At 38.6% G+C, this 20,082-nt stretch overlaps 1 protein-coding gene across 1 annotated transcript in view; it reads left to right on the forward strand.

Moving 5' to 3' along the window:
- Window positions 1-20,082, forward strand: part of GPAT3 (glycerol-3-phosphate acyltransferase 3) — a 56,861-nt gene that overhangs the window by 26,082 nt on the left and 10,697 nt on the right. Inside the window, exons 3-6 of the mRNA XM_007468099.1 lie at window positions 11,611-11,881; window positions 15,108-15,182; window positions 15,714-15,803; window positions 18,329-18,422. Coding sequence (XP_007468161.1) covers window positions 11,611-11,881; window positions 15,108-15,182; window positions 15,714-15,803; window positions 18,329-18,422 — 530 coding nt within the window. The remainder of the gene's footprint in view (window positions 1-11,610; window positions 11,882-15,107; window positions 15,183-15,713; window positions 15,804-18,328; window positions 18,423-20,082) is intronic.

Below are 20,082 nucleotides of genomic sequence, written 5' to 3' on the forward strand. Positions count from 1 at the left end.
TACCGATCTCTCTACTTCCAAGAAGAGATAAACTTCAAACCTTAAAACAGCAACCCAAAAATGATCTAGCCAACAGCAACCCCTCTTACAAGTATATTGCTAATTTGACAATCAAATAGATAAAATATTATCAATAATAGGTGAAACTAAGCAGAAAGATGTTAATGTGTGTCTGTGAACTCTCAGTGTTCTAATACTTACTGGTAATAACATGTTTCTCTCATCCTAAGTATTTCTTCTTCTAAATCATTTTAGGTTGTAGGGTGAGGGGTTAACATAGATCTGTCGCTCGTTAGCAACAGCTAAAAAAGTAAGAATTCTATTTATGTAGGTTTCAGATTTCCTTTTTTTTTTTAGGCATGCAACTATTTTATCTTGGTAGTGATAGTTTTACCACTTCTTATTCAACTTTAGTTTGTATTTTATTTCTTTTCCAGTTTATACTTCATGATATTTTGATTCAGAGGTGGGGACCAATCCAGGTTGTGGGGGCCTGAAGCTTATACAATTTGGAGACTCTCTTTAAGAAAAAGAATACACAAAGTTAGGTGTGGGAGCTTGGAAGGGGCCATGCAGGTGAGGAGACTGAAGCTTAACCTTCTTAGTTTTACAGTCAATCTGTCTTTGGCTCAGAGACCTTGAACTCAATGTAGAGTCATGGCTGAGGATATAGCAGGTTGTATAGAGGCTGTTTTCTACAAACCTTGGCTGGGTGACAGTCCAGGTTAATGAGGATATAACAGAGGTAAATGACTTTAGAATAAACCCTAACAGTGACAACAACAAAATGTCAAGGGTGATTATCCTTTCTAAACCTTGACTAGCCTGCAAGATGCCTGGGGCAGCTGCTTCTGCCTCAGAGAGGACTTGAAGAGGAAGGATACCGGCAGGACATCTGTGTGCTGAATTACAGATTGGACAGAACAGCCTCCTTGGGCAACTCGAACCTGGCTGAACTACAAACTGAGGGAGTATTAAATGGACCACTGCCCAGGGGCTGTTTTCTATTGGGCTGATTGTAGGAAGACCTAATGGGGTGTACTCCAGGCTGTAAAAGATTCCTGCCCCAGATGAAAAAAAAAAACAAAACAGTGACTTGAGTTCCTGCTTCCTGGGAGGGATGATTAAGCCTAAGTCAGTCAGTGACAAGTGTGTGTCCAGATTAATGACAGATGGAGGCCACTTATAGGTTTTCCCATATCAAGTTCCATTTCTTCCTTCAAAGGTAGGACAGATACTCAGTAGAAGGGCTTCTGTTTATCAAGGAAGAACTGGGGCTGATGTGGAGTTGATGGGAAAGATCTTACATCTTTGAGGTTTATCAAAGAGCAACTGTTGGACAGAGTGACATGGAATTTGAAGGTTTAGGATATGAGAGAACATTTGGTTTTGGAGTCACAGACTTGGTTTCAAATGCTGGTTCTATTTCTTTCTCTCCCCATGGCTCCAGGTAAGTTACCCAATCATTCTGAGCCTTAGTTTCCTAGACTGTAAAATGGGGATAATAGACAATACCTCATAGGATTATGGGGATTACATGAGTGTACATGTCAAGGGTTTAGCACACAGTCTGGCATCAAGAAGCATTCAATAAATGTCAGTTGTCTTTTTAGTTTAGGAGGGAAGACAAAAATTATTCGTGGGAAGGGTAGGTATGATTGGCTAGAGCCTCTAATTGGGATTACAACTAAAAGTTGTGAAGACTCTTAAATGTAACAGTTTTCTTTAAAAAAAAAAAAAAATTTATTTATTTAGGCTGCACCGTGTCTTCGTTGCGGCTCACGGGATCTTTGTTGCGGCAGGCAGACTCTTAGTTGCAGCATTCGGGATCTAGTTCCCTGACCAGGGATTGAACCTGGGTCCCCTGCATTGGGAGCGTGGAGTCTTACCCGCTGGACCACCAGGGAAGTCCCTGTAACAGTTTTCTGATTCCCCCCACAAATTGAGGCATAATTAACATACATTAAACTGCACAAATATCAACTGTTCAACAAGATGAATTTTTACATACTTGTAAATCAATGTGACTACCACCCAGATTCAGCTGAACATATTCATGATCTCACAGTTCTCTCAGGCCCTACCTAGTAGGCGTGACTCATCCCTCAGTCCTCATTGTAACCTCTCTTTTGATTTCTGTCATTATCAATTAGTTTTTCCTATTTTTTTTGAAATTCACATAAATGAAATCATATAGAATGGGCTCTTTTGTGTTTTTTTCAAGCAGCATAATGTTTATGAGATTTCTCCATGTTACATGAATCAGTGGATTTTTTTTAATTGTTGTGGAGTATTTCTTTATACAAATACATAAAAATTTGTTTACCCATTATTGTGTTGATTGACATTTGGGTTATTTTGCAGTTTTTAGCTGTTAGGAATAAAGCTGCTATGACCGTTGTTGTGAACCTGTTTACTTGTTTTTCTTGGGTACATACCTTGAAGCAGAATTGCCAGGTCATAGGGTAAACAAGTGTGTTTAACTGTTGGAAACTGCTAAATGGTATTCCAAAATGGTTGTACACTCTCAGAGCTGTGTCTGCATTCTATAGCCTCTTCAGTGCTTGGTAGTTTTGGCCCTTTTAATTATAGCCATGTGGTGAGTAAGTAGTAGTACATATCTCATTTTGTTTTTTTTTGTTTTTTGTTTTTTTTTGCGGTACGCGGCCTCTCCTGTTGCGGAGCACAGGCTCCGGACGCGCAGGCTCAGCGGCCATGGCTCACGGGCCCAGCCGCTCCCAGCATGTGAGATCTTCCTGGACCGCGGCACGAACCCGTGTCCCCTGCATCGGCAGGCGGACTCTCAACCACTGCGCCACCGGGGAAGCCCTCATTTTGGTTTTTAAAAATAGCATTTTTAGTACTTTTTTCTCACTATGTAAAATAATACATATACTTTACTGAAAAATTAGACGTTGCAGATGTATAAGAAAATTAAAAGTTACCCACATGAAATCCTATTACTCAGAAAAGACCTAATATTTTAATATCTTTCCTTATAGTTTTTCCCCCATTCCTATATATTTTAAAAAGTGTAGTTATTTTAATTTAGTTGATTTGGGGTTGGACCCTGATGTCTGTACTTTTATAGATTCCAAAGATATTCTAATGTGCAGCCATGCTTGAGAATTACTGAATTAGTTCAACTCCTTTTTTTCCCTCTCCCATCTGTGTATGGAATATTTTAGTGCCTGGCCTGGCACTCTCTCTGTAATGACTGAATGAACGAATGAATGAGATTTAGATGAGGAAATTGATTCCCAGCTAAACTGACATTTCAAATGAGTTTCTTAAACAGATTAAAAAGAAATGAAACTCATTTCAAATGAGTTTCTTAAACAGATTAAAAAGAAAATACAGTATTCAGTTTTAAAAAGTAAAGAGAATAGTACAGTTAATTCCCTTAGGCCATCACCCTAATTCAACAAGAATTTGCTTTATCTATCCTTTTTTTCAGTTTTTTCTTTGTGGAAGTATTTTATTTAATTAAAAGTTTAATTACAGATGTAGTATGTGAGCAATGTCGAAAATCAGAGAATACAGATAAGCAATCAGAAACATTGTATTCTCACTTTTTTTTGTGTGTGTGCTGTCATGTATTTTAATGTATAATTGTAGTGACTCATTTAAAAAATTTTTATTGGAGTATAGTTGCTTTACAATGTTGTGTTAGTTTCTACTGTACAGCAAAGTGAATCAGCTATACATATACATGTATGCCCCCTTTTTTGGATTTCCTTCCCATTTAGGTACCCAGAGAGCACTGAGTAGAGTTCCCTGTGCTGTACAGTAGGTTCTCATTAGTTATCTATTTTATACACAGTATCAATAGTGTTATATGTCAACCCCAATCTCCCAATTCATCCCATATCCCCATCCCTCGTACTCTCACCTTAATGAATGTCCTTTTGTGGGAGTATTTTAAAACTAGATATTATGTCATTTTACCTCTAAGTACCTTAGTATGCATCTCAAAAATCTGACTTTTTAAAAACATAATCTGGATGCCATTATTACACTTAACTAAGTTAATAACAGTAAACTGGATTTTAAAAAAGTACTTAGGAAAGAGAACAGTGGTAGTCAGGAACACAAAGGATTCACTGTGAAATAAGCATAGTCAAATCGCCTAATTTATGGGCTGGAAATTGTAACTTGACTAACGGCCCAGGGAATTTTTTGCACATGGTATATCTCAAGCTTAGCCTTGCGATGGTAAATTATTTTGAAAAAAGGTGGCAAAAAGTGGACTGGAAACCTGTGCAGTTGGGGGACTGCGTAGTTGATGCGCTCATTAGTGTGTTAATATCTGTGATGATTAATGAACTGGAGAAGAATGAGGACAGAGCTCAGTGGTCTGTTCAGGGATCTGTCCTTCGCTCTGGCTTGTTAGAATTGTATCAGGACCTTGAACTATGCCTAAGGGATTGAACATGGGTCTTATCTCTCTGGAGGCTGGCACTGAATATTTCTGCTCTTTAATCCCAGCTGCTCTGATCCACCCCACTCCCCAGCCCCAACCTCATACAGTTAATCTTTTTTTAAAAAATAAATTTATTTACTTATTTTTGGCTGCGTTGAGTCTTCGTTGCTGCATGCCGGCTTTCTCTAGTGGCGGCGAGTGGGGGCTACTCTTCGTTGTGGTGCGTGGACTTCTCATTGCGGTGGCTTCTCTTGTTGCAGAGCGTGGGCTCTAGGTGCACGGGCTTCAGTAGATGTGGCACATGGGCTCAGTAGTTGTGGCTTGCGGGCTCTAGAGCACAGGGTCAGTAGTTGTGGCGCACGGGCTTAGTTACTCCGCGGCATGTGGGATCTTCTTGGACCAGGGCTCGAACCCATGTCCCTTGCATTGGCAGGAGGACTGTCAACCACTGCGCCACCAGGGAAGCCCACATACAATTAATCTTTACAGCTACTTTACCCTGGTCTCTTTAATCAGGCCAATCACATTTATGGATCAGGAAGGATATTGGGGCATGGGAGGGAAGAATGTAGGCCTGGCTTTCTTGCCAAGAACCGGAGACCCTCAGAGGAGATTCTCATAGCAGAAAAAGGACCTTGCCACCACTAGTTGGAGCTGGGACAGGTAAACTCCTTCCTGCCCAATTGCTTAATAGTTGGGTAGGGGGGATATAGAGTAAACTTTTTTTTTTAAGGGACGTATTTATTTAAGTATTTATTTAATACTATTTAGTATTTATTTAATCCTATAATAGGTAAATCATGGAAATAGGGGATTAACAGATATTGTCTCCTTCAATTCTTTTTTTTCTAAAATTGTGGTAAAAACACTTCACATAAGATCTACCCTCTCAACAAAATTTTAAGTGTACAACACAGTATTGTTAACTATAGGCCATACTGTACAGCAGATCTCAAGTACAATTTTTACAAAATTGAAGCATAATATACATAGACAAGAGTATAAAATTATAAATGTACAACTTGATGGATTTCCCAAAGTAAATGTACTCATGGACCTCTCATCTAGATCAAGAAATAGAATATTAACAGTGTCCCAGAAAGTGCCCCTAACGCCCCCTCTAAGTCACTACAAGAGGAGGAAGTTTTTTGTTTTGTTGATTCCAAGCCAGATTTAATTTTTAAATTTCCTGTGGAAATAGTGCTAAAGGAGATTTCTATTTCATGGTACTGCTACTGTATGATCACGTATATTTTGGGTTAATTAGGCTTATGATTGGATAGGACTCTAGCTCAAACAGACTAATTCAACGTTTCCATGAGAGAGAGTGTTTTAAACCCTGAGCTTCTGACTTTTGGAATATAGCCTATTGGTAGGTTAAGGATCAACTTCTATACATAAGCCTGCTGTATCCACCTTTGGTATGTGGTGGACCCTGATTTTCCGTAATTGCTGACCTAGAAAGCATACTTTACTTGTATGGAAGATGGAGAAACTAGTGTGATTTATAAATGGGCAGTTATTCCAAGAGTTCACTCAGCTAATTTAGAGTTAATTATATTTGAGATGGTTTTAACTTCAGCCTCCATTTCTTTTAACAGGCCTTTCATAGCTGGTATTATTTATGTACCAGTGACTTGCTCAAGGCAGGTGGCACAGGCAGCTTGTGCAATTCATCTCTTGCATTAGATATAATTGTTCTAATTTTATTTTCATCCAAGCATGAACCTTGTCGTGTTGGCCAAAGCACTGGTGTAAGGACAAAGTTCAAATGTTTATGGCTTTCCCTTTTTGAGGTTAACTTGCGAAACAAAAGGAAATATTTTCTAGAATCAGTGTTTTACCAGTTTAAGATCTGTGGGTTGCTCTGAAGGATCAGGATTAATTTATTAATAATAACGAGGTTTCCTTAATGACAATAAAACCAGTATAGAAACTCTGTGCTGGTTAAATCTGATATGTACTTATATCTATATTTTGAAGGCTTTTGGTCTACTTATGAACATTTTTTGGTGTCAAAAGAAATATTTCCTCCTTTTCTAAGGTGTATTTTGATGCCTGATACATAGTGTGTATCCCCTATACGTGGAGTGAATTGAATATTTTTTCCTATTAGAAGTTCATACTTAGGGTGAATTCAGTCAGTATTTCTGACCCTCCAGTAGTCAATATTCAGGAAGGAAGTAACATTATAAATTCAGTAGTGCTTCTTTTGACATCTAATTTTATAATACCTAATTTCAGATTTTGTGTGCCTTATTAAAGAGCTCTTAAGCTAGTACCTGCTCTCTTACAATATAGAGCTTCATCTTGGGAACAATTGTCAGTTCCATGTAACTTTTTTTTTTTCTTTTTCTTGGTTATAGCACATGTGTAGCCACCACCTAATTTAATAAATAAAACTTTACAAAACAAATTCTCCTGTTTATCCCTCCCTGATTCCATTGCCCTGCCAAACCTGAAACTGCTACTCTGATTTTGATGTTTATTATTTTTATGCATATTTTCATACTTCCCCTATACATGTATGTATTCTTAAACAATACGTAGTATTTATTGTTTTGCATTATTCAAACTCTATAAAAATATCACCTTTCACATATTACTCTGAAATGTTTGTTCCTTCTGATATTTGCGAATTATCTAATTTGGTAAATTTTAGTTAATTTCTTTTAACTGCTGTGTAGTATATGCTTCATATATCCATTTTAAAAACTATGAGCTTCCATTTATTTATTTACGTATAATTGACATATAACATTATATTAGTTTCAGGTGTACAACATAATGATTCGATATTTGTATATATATATTTAAAATTAAATTAAATTAAAATTTTCTTGGCCATGCCATGTGGGTGGCATGTGGGATCTTAGTTCCCCAACCAGGGATCAAACCCGTGCCCCCTGCAGTGGAAGCGCAGAGTCTTAACCACTGGACCTCCAGGGAAGTCCCGATATTTGTATACATTGCTGTATATCCACCTATTGAATGAACCTTCGTATTGATTCCACTATTTTGCTATTATAAACAATGTGGCAAGATGTTCTTATATATGCCTGTTTGTGCACAATTTTATAAGAAGCTCTCTAGAATATAAGGAAAAAGCTCTTCCTTAAAGTGGAATACCAAATAATAAATGTGGAAGGAATGAAGGAGAGAGAAAATACTGTTTTAAAAGACACATAGGGCTTCCCTGGTGGCGCAGTGGTTGAGAGTCCGCCTGCCGATGCAGGGGACGCAGGTTCGTGCCCCGGTCCGGGAAGATCCCACATGTCGCGGAGCGGCTGGGCGCGTGAGCCATGGCCGCTGAGCCTGCGCATCCGGAGCCTGTGCTCCGCAACGGGAGAGGCCACAGCAGTGAGAGGGCCAAGTACCGCAAAAAAAAAAAAAAAAAAAAAGACACATAGTACCAATTTATTTGGGGTGAAAGTGTGAGGAGCAGGATATTTCCGTAGTTTCAAAGCATCTCCCTTTTATAGATACTTATACATAATAATTATCTACTTATTAATCAAAAAGAGAAAAATAGTAACTTCACAGTGGAAGAACCCTGTAAGCACTGACTACCTTAAACCAAGTGGTCAAAATTAAACGTCACAAATCATGGGACAAACTGACATCAGTGCCTCCCCATGGGATGCACTGAGAAGGATACAGCATCACTTACATAGTATTCCTGCCCAAAGTGTACAACCTGCATGTAAGCATGAAGAGACATCACGTTAACCCAGATTGAGACATTCTACAAAATAAACGGCTTGTGCTCTTAAGAAATGTCAGTATCTTGAAAAACAAAGAAAAGCTGAGGAAACTTTTCATATAATACGAGACTACAGAGACGACATGTAAAGGTATTGTACAATCCTGGGTTGAATCCTGGACCAGGAAAAAAATGCTGTAAAAGATATTGGTACCATTGTCAGAATTTGAATAAGGTCTGTAGATACTAGTGTTGCAGTAATGTCAACTTTCCTCATTTTGATAATTGTACAGTGGTTATGGGAGTTCCCAGGTGGTCCAGCAGTTAGGACTTGGTGCTTTCACTGCCATGGCCCTGGTTCAATCTCTGGTTGGGGAATCAAGATCCCGCAAGCACCACGGCAAGGCCAAAAAAAAAAAAGTACTGTGGTTAAATAAGTGAAGCTCCATGTCCTAAGTAAATCTATGCTGAAATATTTGGGGGGTAAGGGGCATGATGTCTGCAATTTATTCTCAAGTGGTTCAGAAAATAGTATTGTTTTATACATACAGAGATATGACAGTAAAGCAAATGTGAGAAAATGTTGGCAGTTCGTGGATCTGGGTAAAGTGAACCGTCACTGCAGTTTTTCTGTATATTTGCAATTATTAAACGCAGATCTTCCTGCGGTGTACCTGGAAGTAGAGTTGCTGGGTCTTGGGCTGTGAATATCTTTAAATGTACTAGATAGTGCCAAATTGTTTTCTAGTGTGGTTGTGCTAATTACATTCCACTGTCCCAGGTCTTTACCAACACTTGATATTATTCAATTAAAAATTTCTATCGGTCTTCATGGGTATGAAATAGTATCTCATTGTGGTTTTTGCATTTCTCGGATTATAGGGAAGCTGAACATCGTTTTAAATGTTTATTTAAAAGTAAGTAAGTCATTAAGCCTTACTCTTTTTATGAATTCCTTGCCATATACTTAAGCATTTTTTTAACTGAGTTCTTTGACTTTTTCTTATTAATTTTTTGTATGTTAATATATTCTGGAAATGAATCCTTTGTCAGTTAGATGCATTGCAGTTACCCACATACTTTTCAAAAGAGGCTTAAGGAAAATATAAAATTGAGTTATATTTTATTTGAGTTACACAGAATAAAGTAGGTCAGAGGGCAGAGAAAACATTGCACATCAAATGTGTAGTGGCTAAGGGGTTGGCTTCTGTTTACAGATCTCTTCTCTCCTGGCTCAGTTAAATAATATGAGGCAACTTGAACTTGTATTTTTATCTCTGGTCCTTCTGAAAAAGGTTATTTTTTAGAAGGGCAGTCTCCTGTCTCCAGTGTATTTCATTCAGCGATTTCCCAAGTAACTGTTCATCTCTTCCCTTCTAGACTTAATAAAAAAAAGTCTATACATTGCTAAATAATGAAACTCTTGCACTGCTAAATATTGGCCAGTGCTTGGATTGAGTAACCTGCTTTCGGTACTGCAGTACCTACAGAGCAAGAGGGTAATTCAGTAGCAAAACTATTTGGTTCATTTTCTAATACTGATTAAACCCTTTGCAGAGATGTGGAAAGATTAAACCACTTGGAGTACGCAACTGAAAAAGATAATCTAATGATCATTCAAGAGCTTACTTTAGTGCTCTCATTCTTAAGGTGGTTAGGTATTAGCTTTGCATGTGGGCAATACCAAACAAAACCCACCAAAAAACTCAAAAGTAAAATCAGAAAACTTTAGCCTTTGTAAGGACTTTCCCAGCCCCCTGCCCCCCATTTTATAAGGGAGGACACCAAGTGAGGTGACTTATTGGTTACCCCTGGCCATAGAGCAAGCTGGTGGTTGTCCTGACAGAACTTGACTTTGGATTCCAGATCCTCTTCAAATGAGAAAATCAAAGAGGATCTTCTTTCAGGGAACTTAACGTCTTAAGTCTTGACTTTTCTAATTAATGTAAGAAGTAAATTCATTTGTGATGCGCCCCATAGGGGACAAATGGATAGCCATGTCACTGTGTATATAGCTACTTTTTATTTTGAAGATCTATTATTTTTATTCAGTGGGTAGAACTGGGTGGCAGTAGTCATTTCTCAATCTACCAAACTTGTGCTACTTTAAAAAATCTTTGAATTATTATCCTTATGGAAAATACAATAACAGTATAAAGAGGAAAACCTAGTCCTACTGCCCAGAGATAACCACTTAATGTTTCCTTCTGGACATTTTTACTATATATATATTTCATAGAGTTAAGAGTAAACCATAGTTTTAGATCCTGACTTTTTTCACTTAACATTATAGTTTTTATTAATGGATATACTATATCTCATTGTCTGGATCTATTTTTAAAATTAATTAATTAATTGATTAATTAATTTTTGGCTGCGTTGGGTCTTCGTTGCTGCGAGCGGGCTTTCTCTAGTTGCGGCGAGCTAGGGTTTCTCATTGTGTTGGTTTCTCTTGTTGTGGAGCACGGGCTCTAGGCATGCGGGCTTCAGTAGCTGTGGCTTGCGGGCTCTAGAGCACAGGCTCAGTAGTTTTGGTGCTCGGGCTTAGTTGCTCCACGACATGGGGGATCTTCCCGGACCAGGGCTCGAACCCATGTTCCCTGCATTGGCAGGCGGATTCTTAACCACTGTGCCACCAGGGACGTCCCTGTCTGGATCTATTATAATGAAAATGCTACAGTGAACACTCTTGCCTGTGTTTCTGATTATTTTCTTATGACAGGTTCCTAGAATTGGAATTATTGACTCATCAGCAAAACTATTTTTAGTTTCTTCATGCCAAGCAGATTTTGACAAAATTGCTCCCAGTTCCACACTCTTACAAATTGAGTATGAGAGTACCTGTGTCATTTCTGTCTTTGAACTTTACCATTAAAGAAACATGTTGCTGATTTGGTCATGCAAATAGGCCACTCTTTGTCTGATTCACGTTTCTTTGATTACTAGTAAAAAGGCTTTGAAATATTTATTAACTATTTATCTTTTTTCTACGAATTCAGTTCATGAACTTTGCTTACTTTTTTGCAGGAGGCTATGTTTTTCTTATTAAATAATTTTTACATATTAAAAACATCAAACTTTTGCTATTTGTGGTAATACCTTTTGCCATTTTGCTTGCTTTCTGGCTTTATCGTTTTTATCTGGGGAAAACATAAATTTTGTTTCTACACAGTCTAGATTTATACTTGGGGAGAGTTTGTTTCTGTGAGTTCTTTTGCTAATGATTTGTAGGGAGAAGATGCAAGCAAAAGGGTTATTGAGGACCAAATTCCTCTGTAATGAATTGAAATCATTGGGTAGAAGCCATTTCATGCAGACTCAGGGATTTTTACCCCTTTTCCCACTTCAGTTGCTTGTCTTTTATTTCTGAAATCTGCTTCATGTTACCCGTTAGATTTGTCTTCTGCACAGTTAAAGTAGCCCCTTTGATCAGTTGTTCTTCTGTCCTATGGCATTTTCTCATGTCCTGATGCTTTCTTTTAAGGTATTATCCAAAGAGATGAGTCACCCATGGAAAAAGGGCTGTCTGGTCTGCGAGGAAGGGACTTTGAGCTGTCTGACGTGTTTTATTTCTCCAAGAAGGGATTGCAAGCCATTGTGGAAGACGAAGTGACCCAGAGGTTCTCCTCAGAGGAGCTAGTGTCATGGAATCTCCTCACAAGGACCAATGTAAATTTCCAGTACATCAGTCCGAAGCTCACCATGGTGTGGGTGCTGGGCGTCATAGTGCGCTACTGTGTCCTACTACCTCTGAGGTACGTCTCCTGCCCAGTAACTTGACGGTACGATTGGTTCAGCTTTCTTTTTAAATCATGTATGTAATGGCCACATGAGAGCATTAATGATACTAACCCACCCCTTCCCATTTAAAAAACACCACTGAACGTGACCTCCACAAAAACATATTATTGATTCTCTCATATTTTTCCCAAATGGAAGTGTGCATTCAGCATCCAGTATAGATTAACTGCATCCATGTTGCTCTTTCAGTCATGGAAAATTTGAGGATGGATAGAAAAAGGAAGTTAGAAAAAAGGAGAGTATTTACAGTTTCACATTCACCAGAGTGTCATCCAAACTGTGACTGCCTCTCTTTGCTGGTCTGTAGCCATTCATAGCTGCACAGGAGAAAAAAAATTCCTCAGAGTGGTTACCACACAGGAGAGGGATATTTGGAAGGGTGAATTTGTTCCACCTAGTTCAATTTTGATCACTCACTTTTCTTATTAAAAGTTCACCAGTTGGGCCCCGTTTTGGTTCTGAGTTTGCGTGCTGCCTCATGAGAAAGTAGCCTCAAAGCCCAGTTTACTGGAGCCACAGTGTGGATTGTGAGTTGAAGGGGTGACACTGGGCAGTGGGATGAAGTGGTTATGGTCTGTTTAGCGTGGTGATGGCAGGTGGTAGCACGGGTGCCAGGCATGATATTGCTGTTGATTGTCTTGCTTCATTTCCCTGGACATGGCCTTGGTGTGCTCTCAATACAGCTTTCCAGGCAGTTGCTTCCAGCCGACTAAAATTGGCACATGAGTTGAAACCTCTTTACCATCCCTAGGGTGGCCTATCCTTGCCTCATTCAGATTTATTATGCGGGAAGAGATTGCTTAAGTGTAGGCAAAGGCACATTTCTAAGAAGCTCTTTCTCTTTTCTTGTGCTCATGTTGCCACTGTGTAGATGTTGGGGTATGTCTTTGGAGAATCATTTCAGCTGTGATAACAAAGTGAAATTAGGACACCCTTGCTTGAACATTAAGCCAGTGTTCCCAAAGTGGGGTTCATGCACTCTGGGGATGCACAAGATTATCCATTGTTGTGTTTGGGAAATGTTTCAGTTTTTATTTATTAGAAGTTTCTAGTCTATTTATAATTAGTGCTTCCACTGATTTTATTTTTATTCTTATAAAGAAATGAAATTTCAGTAAAGTTGAATATATAGATGAGCTCATACATCTTCACTTGGTCCATGGGTCAGGCACCATATCCAAGGCAACCTGAAGAAAGAGTGAGGATTTTACAGCCCAGAGTACTTGAGATGCCCTCATATGTTGGTTAGCTTTCACTTGCTGGGGGTACCCACCAAATAGTGATATGATTCTATTATCCAGTTTAAATTAATGCTCATGAAATAGGTACGTGACATAAAAGATTCTTGCAAAGAAACCACAGATTTAGGATAATCCAGTAATATAAGCAGCAAGAAGAAAATGGCAGAACTGAGGCTCCTACTCTTAGTACATATACTCTTCATGGGAACGAATTGCTTTGTAAATGCTTTTTAAAAGAAGCAGTTGCTACAAAGTGAGCATTTAAAAAACAGATTGTGCTAAAATTGTGTTGATGGTTGAATAACTCTGTGAATGTGGCAAAAACTATTGAATTGCCACTTTAAGTGGTGAATTGTATGACGTGTGAATTGTATCTCAGTAAAGCTCTTAAGCAACACAGATTGTGGCAGAAAACTTGTGTCATCTGTGAGAACTGTCATGTTGGCTCACTGAGACTGGAAAACAGAATTTTCTGTTAATTTAGCAAATAAAAATGTTCAATAGTTTTGAACCCAGTTGTTAAACATGTTAAAATATATAACCTCTTCTGATTTAATGTGTAGGAACAAGTGATTCTCATTAGGACAAGATGGCACAACATTATTTTAAAACTTTTGTGTAATCGATGGATGAGATTAAGCAGTCATTTAAGTTATTGCATTAGTGACTGACATGAAAATATGGCATCCAAAGAAAAACTGAATCAGACCTTCAAATCGCTGTGTCAAAAGGTGTTAAACCAATACTTTAACAAGGTTTAGCAACTTAACAAGGGCTTTATAAGGAAGCCCCATTTATTTTGAAAGGTATAAAATCTCAGCTTTTTCTTTTTGAGTAATTTACATTTCTAAGAATGACTCTTTCCTTTTTGAAAGTAAAAGCACTTTTCAAAAATGAGAAAGTGTCTGTGGAAATGAGAGATATTGTCTGTCACCTTGTTTACTAACTTCTGAGCTGTCTAGAACCACACAAAGGAACCACACTTAGATTTGCATGGAAGGATTCCTACATGGTGATATAACTTGGTGCTCGTATTATGGAAGAGCCTTTAAGTAAAAGTTTCTCGTCATTTGCTATAAATTTCTTTGAGAAAAATTTGAATTGTGCCCTTTTCCCCCCATCATTAAAAAGCATAGAAAAACAAGTTATTTTCAGACCTTTGCAAGGTATTTTCCTTTTACAACCTCACCATGCCGCACCAAAGTATCTCAAACAAAGTAAGTTAACTACTTTCAACCTGAAATGACTCCTTTATACAGCATAAAACTCTTTTCTTATATAAGAAGTTAAGGGCTTCCCTGGTGGCGCAGTGGTTGAGGGTCCGCCTGCCGATGTAGGGGACACGGGTTTGTGCCCCGGTCTGGGAAGATCCCACATGCTGCGGAGTGGCTGGGCCCGTGAGCCATGGCCGCTGGGCCTGCGCGTCTGGAGCCTGCACTCCTCAGCGGGAGAGGCCACAACAGTGAGAGGCCTGCATACCGCATAAAAAAAAAAAAAAGAAGTTAATATGTGTATATTTTTAAAAATTTTTTAAAATACTTTAGAAAAGCAGAAGGGCAAGACTTTTATTCTCTTCACTAGCCCGCTTAATCCTTTGATGATTGCATAGATTGAACGTGGCAGTTCTGTGAACAAATTTCCAGGCCTGCTATATGCATCTATAGACTGGTTATGTGCTTGGTGTTATTTTGAAAATGGTATCATACTCTACACATTATTTTGAAGTTTGCTCTTTTTTTTTTCTCAAAATGTACAAAGAACCATTCTTCCATGTCAGAATCTATAGATTTGCCCGATTCTTTGAATGGCTGCTTCATATTGCATAGCGTAGATGCTCCTCAATTTATTTACAGTTTAATTTTTTATGAACTTTATATTCCTTCCCTTTTCCCCCTACTGTTCAACTAGGTTTTGCATTACTGTTTCTTTTCCTTTTCAGGGTTACCTTGGCTTTCATTGGGATCAGTTTTTTGGTTATAGGAACTACCCTGGTTGGACAGCTGCCAGAAAGCAGGTGAAATGTTTCCTTCCTCCCAGCCATTAATAGGATTGTCCGTTTTCTTAGCTGTGTCCACAAAGAGAATATTTGTGTGATTCCTATGTACTGCGTCAAATTTATGGCCTCAGCACGCGTATTAAAATGCTGCTCACTTCATCTTCATAGTCTTTCTTTGATTTCCCATGATGCTTACATTTAAATTGACAGAAGTCGCTTTTCAAAAGGGGAAATGAAGAGAAGGAAGCAAATGGACTCAGGGACTCAAGGAAAGCAAGAGAGTCTTGTAGTATTGTCAAGCTCATGAGGCTGAGACCAAAGAAGCTTCAGCTTATCTTGGGCAGGAATTTTATCATGCTAGTCCTTGGTCAGGATTTATCGTTGGTCAGGGTGGAAGCTATTTTCCATTAGAGTTTTGTCCTAAATACCTCAGTGAGACAGTGAGAATTGAACTGTATGCTGCTGTCAAGGAGCACATGGAAGCTTTTATTGTATTGTTTCTTAGGAGTGCCCAGAGCTGCACAATAAAATGTTTTCTCTTTCCTTCAGTCTCAAAAACCAGCTGAGTGAACTGGTCCACCTGACTTGCTGCAGGATCTGTGTTCGTGCCCTCTCTGGTACCATTCATTATCATAACAAGTGAGTATTTGCTGGCTCCCTGCCAGCCTTTCTCTAGGTAAATCAGCATGTGATTGACAGTAGTGGGTGGGAGGAAGCAGGTGAAATAAGAGTATTTTCAGTGTGTTCATCCCTACTGCTTAGAGCGTCACAGACATAACAGTGCACAAAAACACTTTTCAAGGTTGTGAAGAACCTAGGGCCAGGACAGGAGTAAAGACGCAGACGTAGAGAATGGACTTGAGGACATTCTGGGACGAAGTGAGAGAGTGGCATGGACATATATACACTACCAAATATAAAATAGATAGCTAGTGGGAAGCAGTTGCATCGCACAGGGAGATCAGCTTGGTGCTTTGTGACCACCTACAGGGGTGGGATAGGGAGGCTGGGAGGGAGACGCAAGAGGGAGGGGATATGGGGATATATGTATATGTATAGCTGATTCGCTTTGTTTTACAGCAGAAACACACCACTGTAAAGCAATTATACTCCAATAAAGATGTTTAAAAAACAAACAAAAAAAACCCCTACTTTTCAAAAGCAATCCATTTGCAGAGGGAACATAATAATAAACATGTAATGACCTTAATAAATAGGCATTTATGGTGTGCAGGCCAGGCCCGTACTTCTCATAGGTCATCCCTTTGACAAGGCGCTGTGTTATCCTGTTTTATGGGGTGAAGAAATGGAAGCTCTGGGTTTGGTTGTCTAGGGTCACGTGGCTAGTAAATGGGAGAGTCAGGTTTTAAACTGGATCCATGTAAAAATTTTTAAATGTGAAGGTGACAGGCCTGCAGAATGGTGGAAAGAGGACTAGACTTGGGAATCCTGAGTCTGGTTTCTAGTCTCAGCTCTGCCACTTCTAAAATCCCACAACTGAGCCTTAAAACAGAACCCAGCATTCTGCTTACCTCACCCCTCATCAGAGAGGAGAAAGGTAGTAAGTGAAGTTATTAGCTACATGGAGGTCATTTTGATTGTTTTTGAATTACATTTCTGGAAACTAAATTTTATTTTTTTATATTTAATATCATTATTTAAAAAGTTCTAGGACAAGCGTCTCTTTTTTTACTGACTGGATCTTTTTAAAAAATTTTTATACAACTTTTAAAGGTTACTTGCCACTTACAGTCATTATAAAATATGGGCCATATTCCCCGTGTTGTACAGCACATCCTTGAGCCTGTCTTTCGCCCAGTAGTTTGCACCTCCCACTCTCCACCCCTGTGATGCCCCTGCCACACACACTTTTTTTTTTTTTTGCGGTACGCGGGCCTCTCACTGTTGTGGCCTCTCCCGTTGCGAAGCACAGGCTCCGGACGCGCAGGCTCAGGGGCCATGGCTCACAGGCCCAGCCACTCCGCGGCACGTAGGATCTTCCCGGACTGGGGCATGAACCCGTGTCCCCTGCATCGGCAGGTGGACTCTCAACCACTGCGACACCAGGGAAGCCCAACACACACTTTTAACCACTCGTTTGCTCTCTATATCTGTGTGACTGGATGTTTGTGTCTTTTTTGTAGAAGGGAAACATTTCATCATTTGGCTTTACCATGTGTTACCAACATAAAAGGCCCCTTAAATTTCTAAAATTACAGGATTTGTGATTGGGCTGTGAGTTTTGGGGTGAGGATTAGAAGAAAATGTTTTGGTAAAAGTATGATTAGAGGAAAATCTTCTATAGAATAGGAGCTTTAATTACGTGGAGAGGAGTTCACAACTTATTGTAGAATTGCTTCTAATTTTAAGGAAAACATACTAACGTTGTTATGCATTTGGTTCCCTTTCTTCTCTGTATGGGTCCAAAGAAAACCACTTTGCTTCATTAGTGTGAAATACCATTTGAACTTTAGGACAGAGGTTGACACACTAAACTATGGGCTTGTAGGCGAAATGTGGCCCGCCATCTGATTTTTGTAAATAAAGTTTTATTGGAACACAGCCATGCTCATTCATTTATGTATTATCTGTGGCTGCCTTTGTGCCAAAACCGCAGAGTCCAGGAGTTTTGACAGGGATTGGCTGGCTTGCAAAGCCTAAAGTATTTACTCTCTGCCCTGTGATAAGAAGAGTTTGCCAACCTCTGTTTTAGGGGGATAGGAAGGAGGAAACCACAGTGAATTTACTCTGGATCATCCTGAAGCCACTGAAAGTGATACTTATGAAGATTGAAATAATGTGAAAATACTTATGGTAAAATAAGTAAAACTTACATATCACAAAGTTTATTAAAGTTATGGAATCTTTGTAATTCAGTCTAATGTTTTAAAATTATTTTTTCATCATAAAAGGATAATATGATCATTACAGAAAAGTGATATAAATGTATGTAAAGGGAAAATCATGGGCCCCTCCTCCTATACTTGTAGCCCCCTCCCATCATACTGCCTGGAGACAACCTTTTTAAGATGAGCTCGTATACTTTGAAACTTTATTTTTTTAGTGTACTTTTAAAAACAAAATAGCGTGAATTTCTACATGCTGTTCTGCAAAATAGTGGCCATTTTTCAAGATTTAGTATTAACCGTTGCTTGTAATTGCAGGCAGTACAGACCCCAGAAGGGAGGCATTTGTGTTGCCAACCATACTTCACCGATAGATGTTTTGATCTTGACAACGGATGGGTGCTATGCTATGGTAAGAACAACGCGTTATTTCAAGTAATTGCATGTGTTGTGGATTGTTCAAACTTTTGTTTTATTTTGGCACAAATTAGAAAGTTAGTTTTATATTAGAAAGTGACGGTGTTATACTATGTAAGTATATAAGTTATCAATATTAATATATTTACATGAGGAATATATAGTGCAAGAAAAAGAAGGAAAACAGCCATTATATTTAAGGTAGTAAGAAATTAACTTAATGAAATGTAGATATACTTGAGCATGATTGGACTTTATAAAGTTGATTCCATCTTGCTTGTAAAATCCCTGCAATGTTTAATAAGCAATAAAAAAAGTAAAAAAAAGAAAAATCCCTGCAGTATTTAATGACACTTTGAGATGTTAAAGTCTTCCTCCTTAGAGCTGTACAAATCCCTTACCAGCCAATTAGTTCTGTCTCCCTTCAGGGAGTCATATGCAATTAAAGAAAAAACCCCTGTCCCTTTAATGAAGGTCAAGCAAGGAAGGCAGATATATATACCACATTGCCTTTCTCAGTTCTTGCCTACAGCCGCAAAAGAAAAGGAAAAAAACCCATCAATAAACCACAAAGCCCACAGTAAAAATCAGACACCTCAAAAGACCTTTTTGTGGCATTTCTGGCATGTTTTCAATTCAAAGGGTGTTTTCTGTCACCCTGAAGAACTTGTCAAGATTTTCTTCCTCTCTTTTATGTATATGTCAAGTAAAATTTGGAGGATCACTAAAGATGTTCTTTCCTGCTGGTGGTAAATATGCCCTAAGCTGGCGTGTGAATAGAATAATGAGAGAGGAATCCTGGGGAATCTTATTTTCATATCTCATGGTGGTGGCTTGGACTTCAGAGAGAACAGATGGATTTTATTTCACGTGTCAGCTCTAGTGACTGTTAGTCATGGTCTGGTGTGCTTTCCTGGGAAGGCATTTGAAGGGAGCCATTATTTAATTAATTAATTTATTTATTTTGAGGTATAGTTGATGTACAGTATTATATAAGTTTCGGGTTACAGCATAGTGATTCACAATTTTTAAACGTTATACTCCATTTATAGTTATTATAAAAAATTGTCTATATTCCCTGTGCTGTACAACGTATCTTTGTAGCTTATTTATTTTCTACTTAGTAGTTTGTACCTCTGAGTCCCCTCCTCCTATGACTGACACTCATGGTCTGGTGTGCTTTCCTTGAAAGGAAGGCATATGAAGGGAGCCATTGTTGATTTAAGTGTCTGCTGCAGATAGGCAAGTAGGGAGTGCTGGCATGTGTGTTGGTAGCTGACGATCTGTGGCTTATACAGTCATTGGGGGGGGTTTGAAGACCTTTGTGAAAGCTCCTAGCTCACTGCCAGATATTTAATCTAAGATACAAGTTCACATATATAACTCTTGGGCAAACACATTTTAACACGTTATTAAATTTCTGTAAGTTGTGGAGCTTTTTCTGAATTTAAGGAAGCTTTAATCACCACTCTGAAAAGACTTAATGGGAATTGGTAGTTCTTAACCTTTTTTAGGTTAGCAATCAGTTAATATTTATGTATCCTTTTTTTAGAAAAACAACAACATACATTTGCATCATACAAACAAAATTTTGTATATAATTTCAAGTTGTTTATGGATCCCAGAAAGCCCATCCAGAGACGCCAGAAAGCCCG

Source organism: Lipotes vexillifer, unplaced genomic scaffold, assembly GCF_000442215.2.
Source record: "Lipotes vexillifer unplaced genomic scaffold, Lipotes_vexillifer_v1.1 scaffold1921, whole genome shotgun sequence".
Taxonomy (NCBI): domain Eukaryota; kingdom Metazoa; phylum Chordata; class Mammalia; order Artiodactyla; family Lipotidae; genus Lipotes; species Lipotes vexillifer.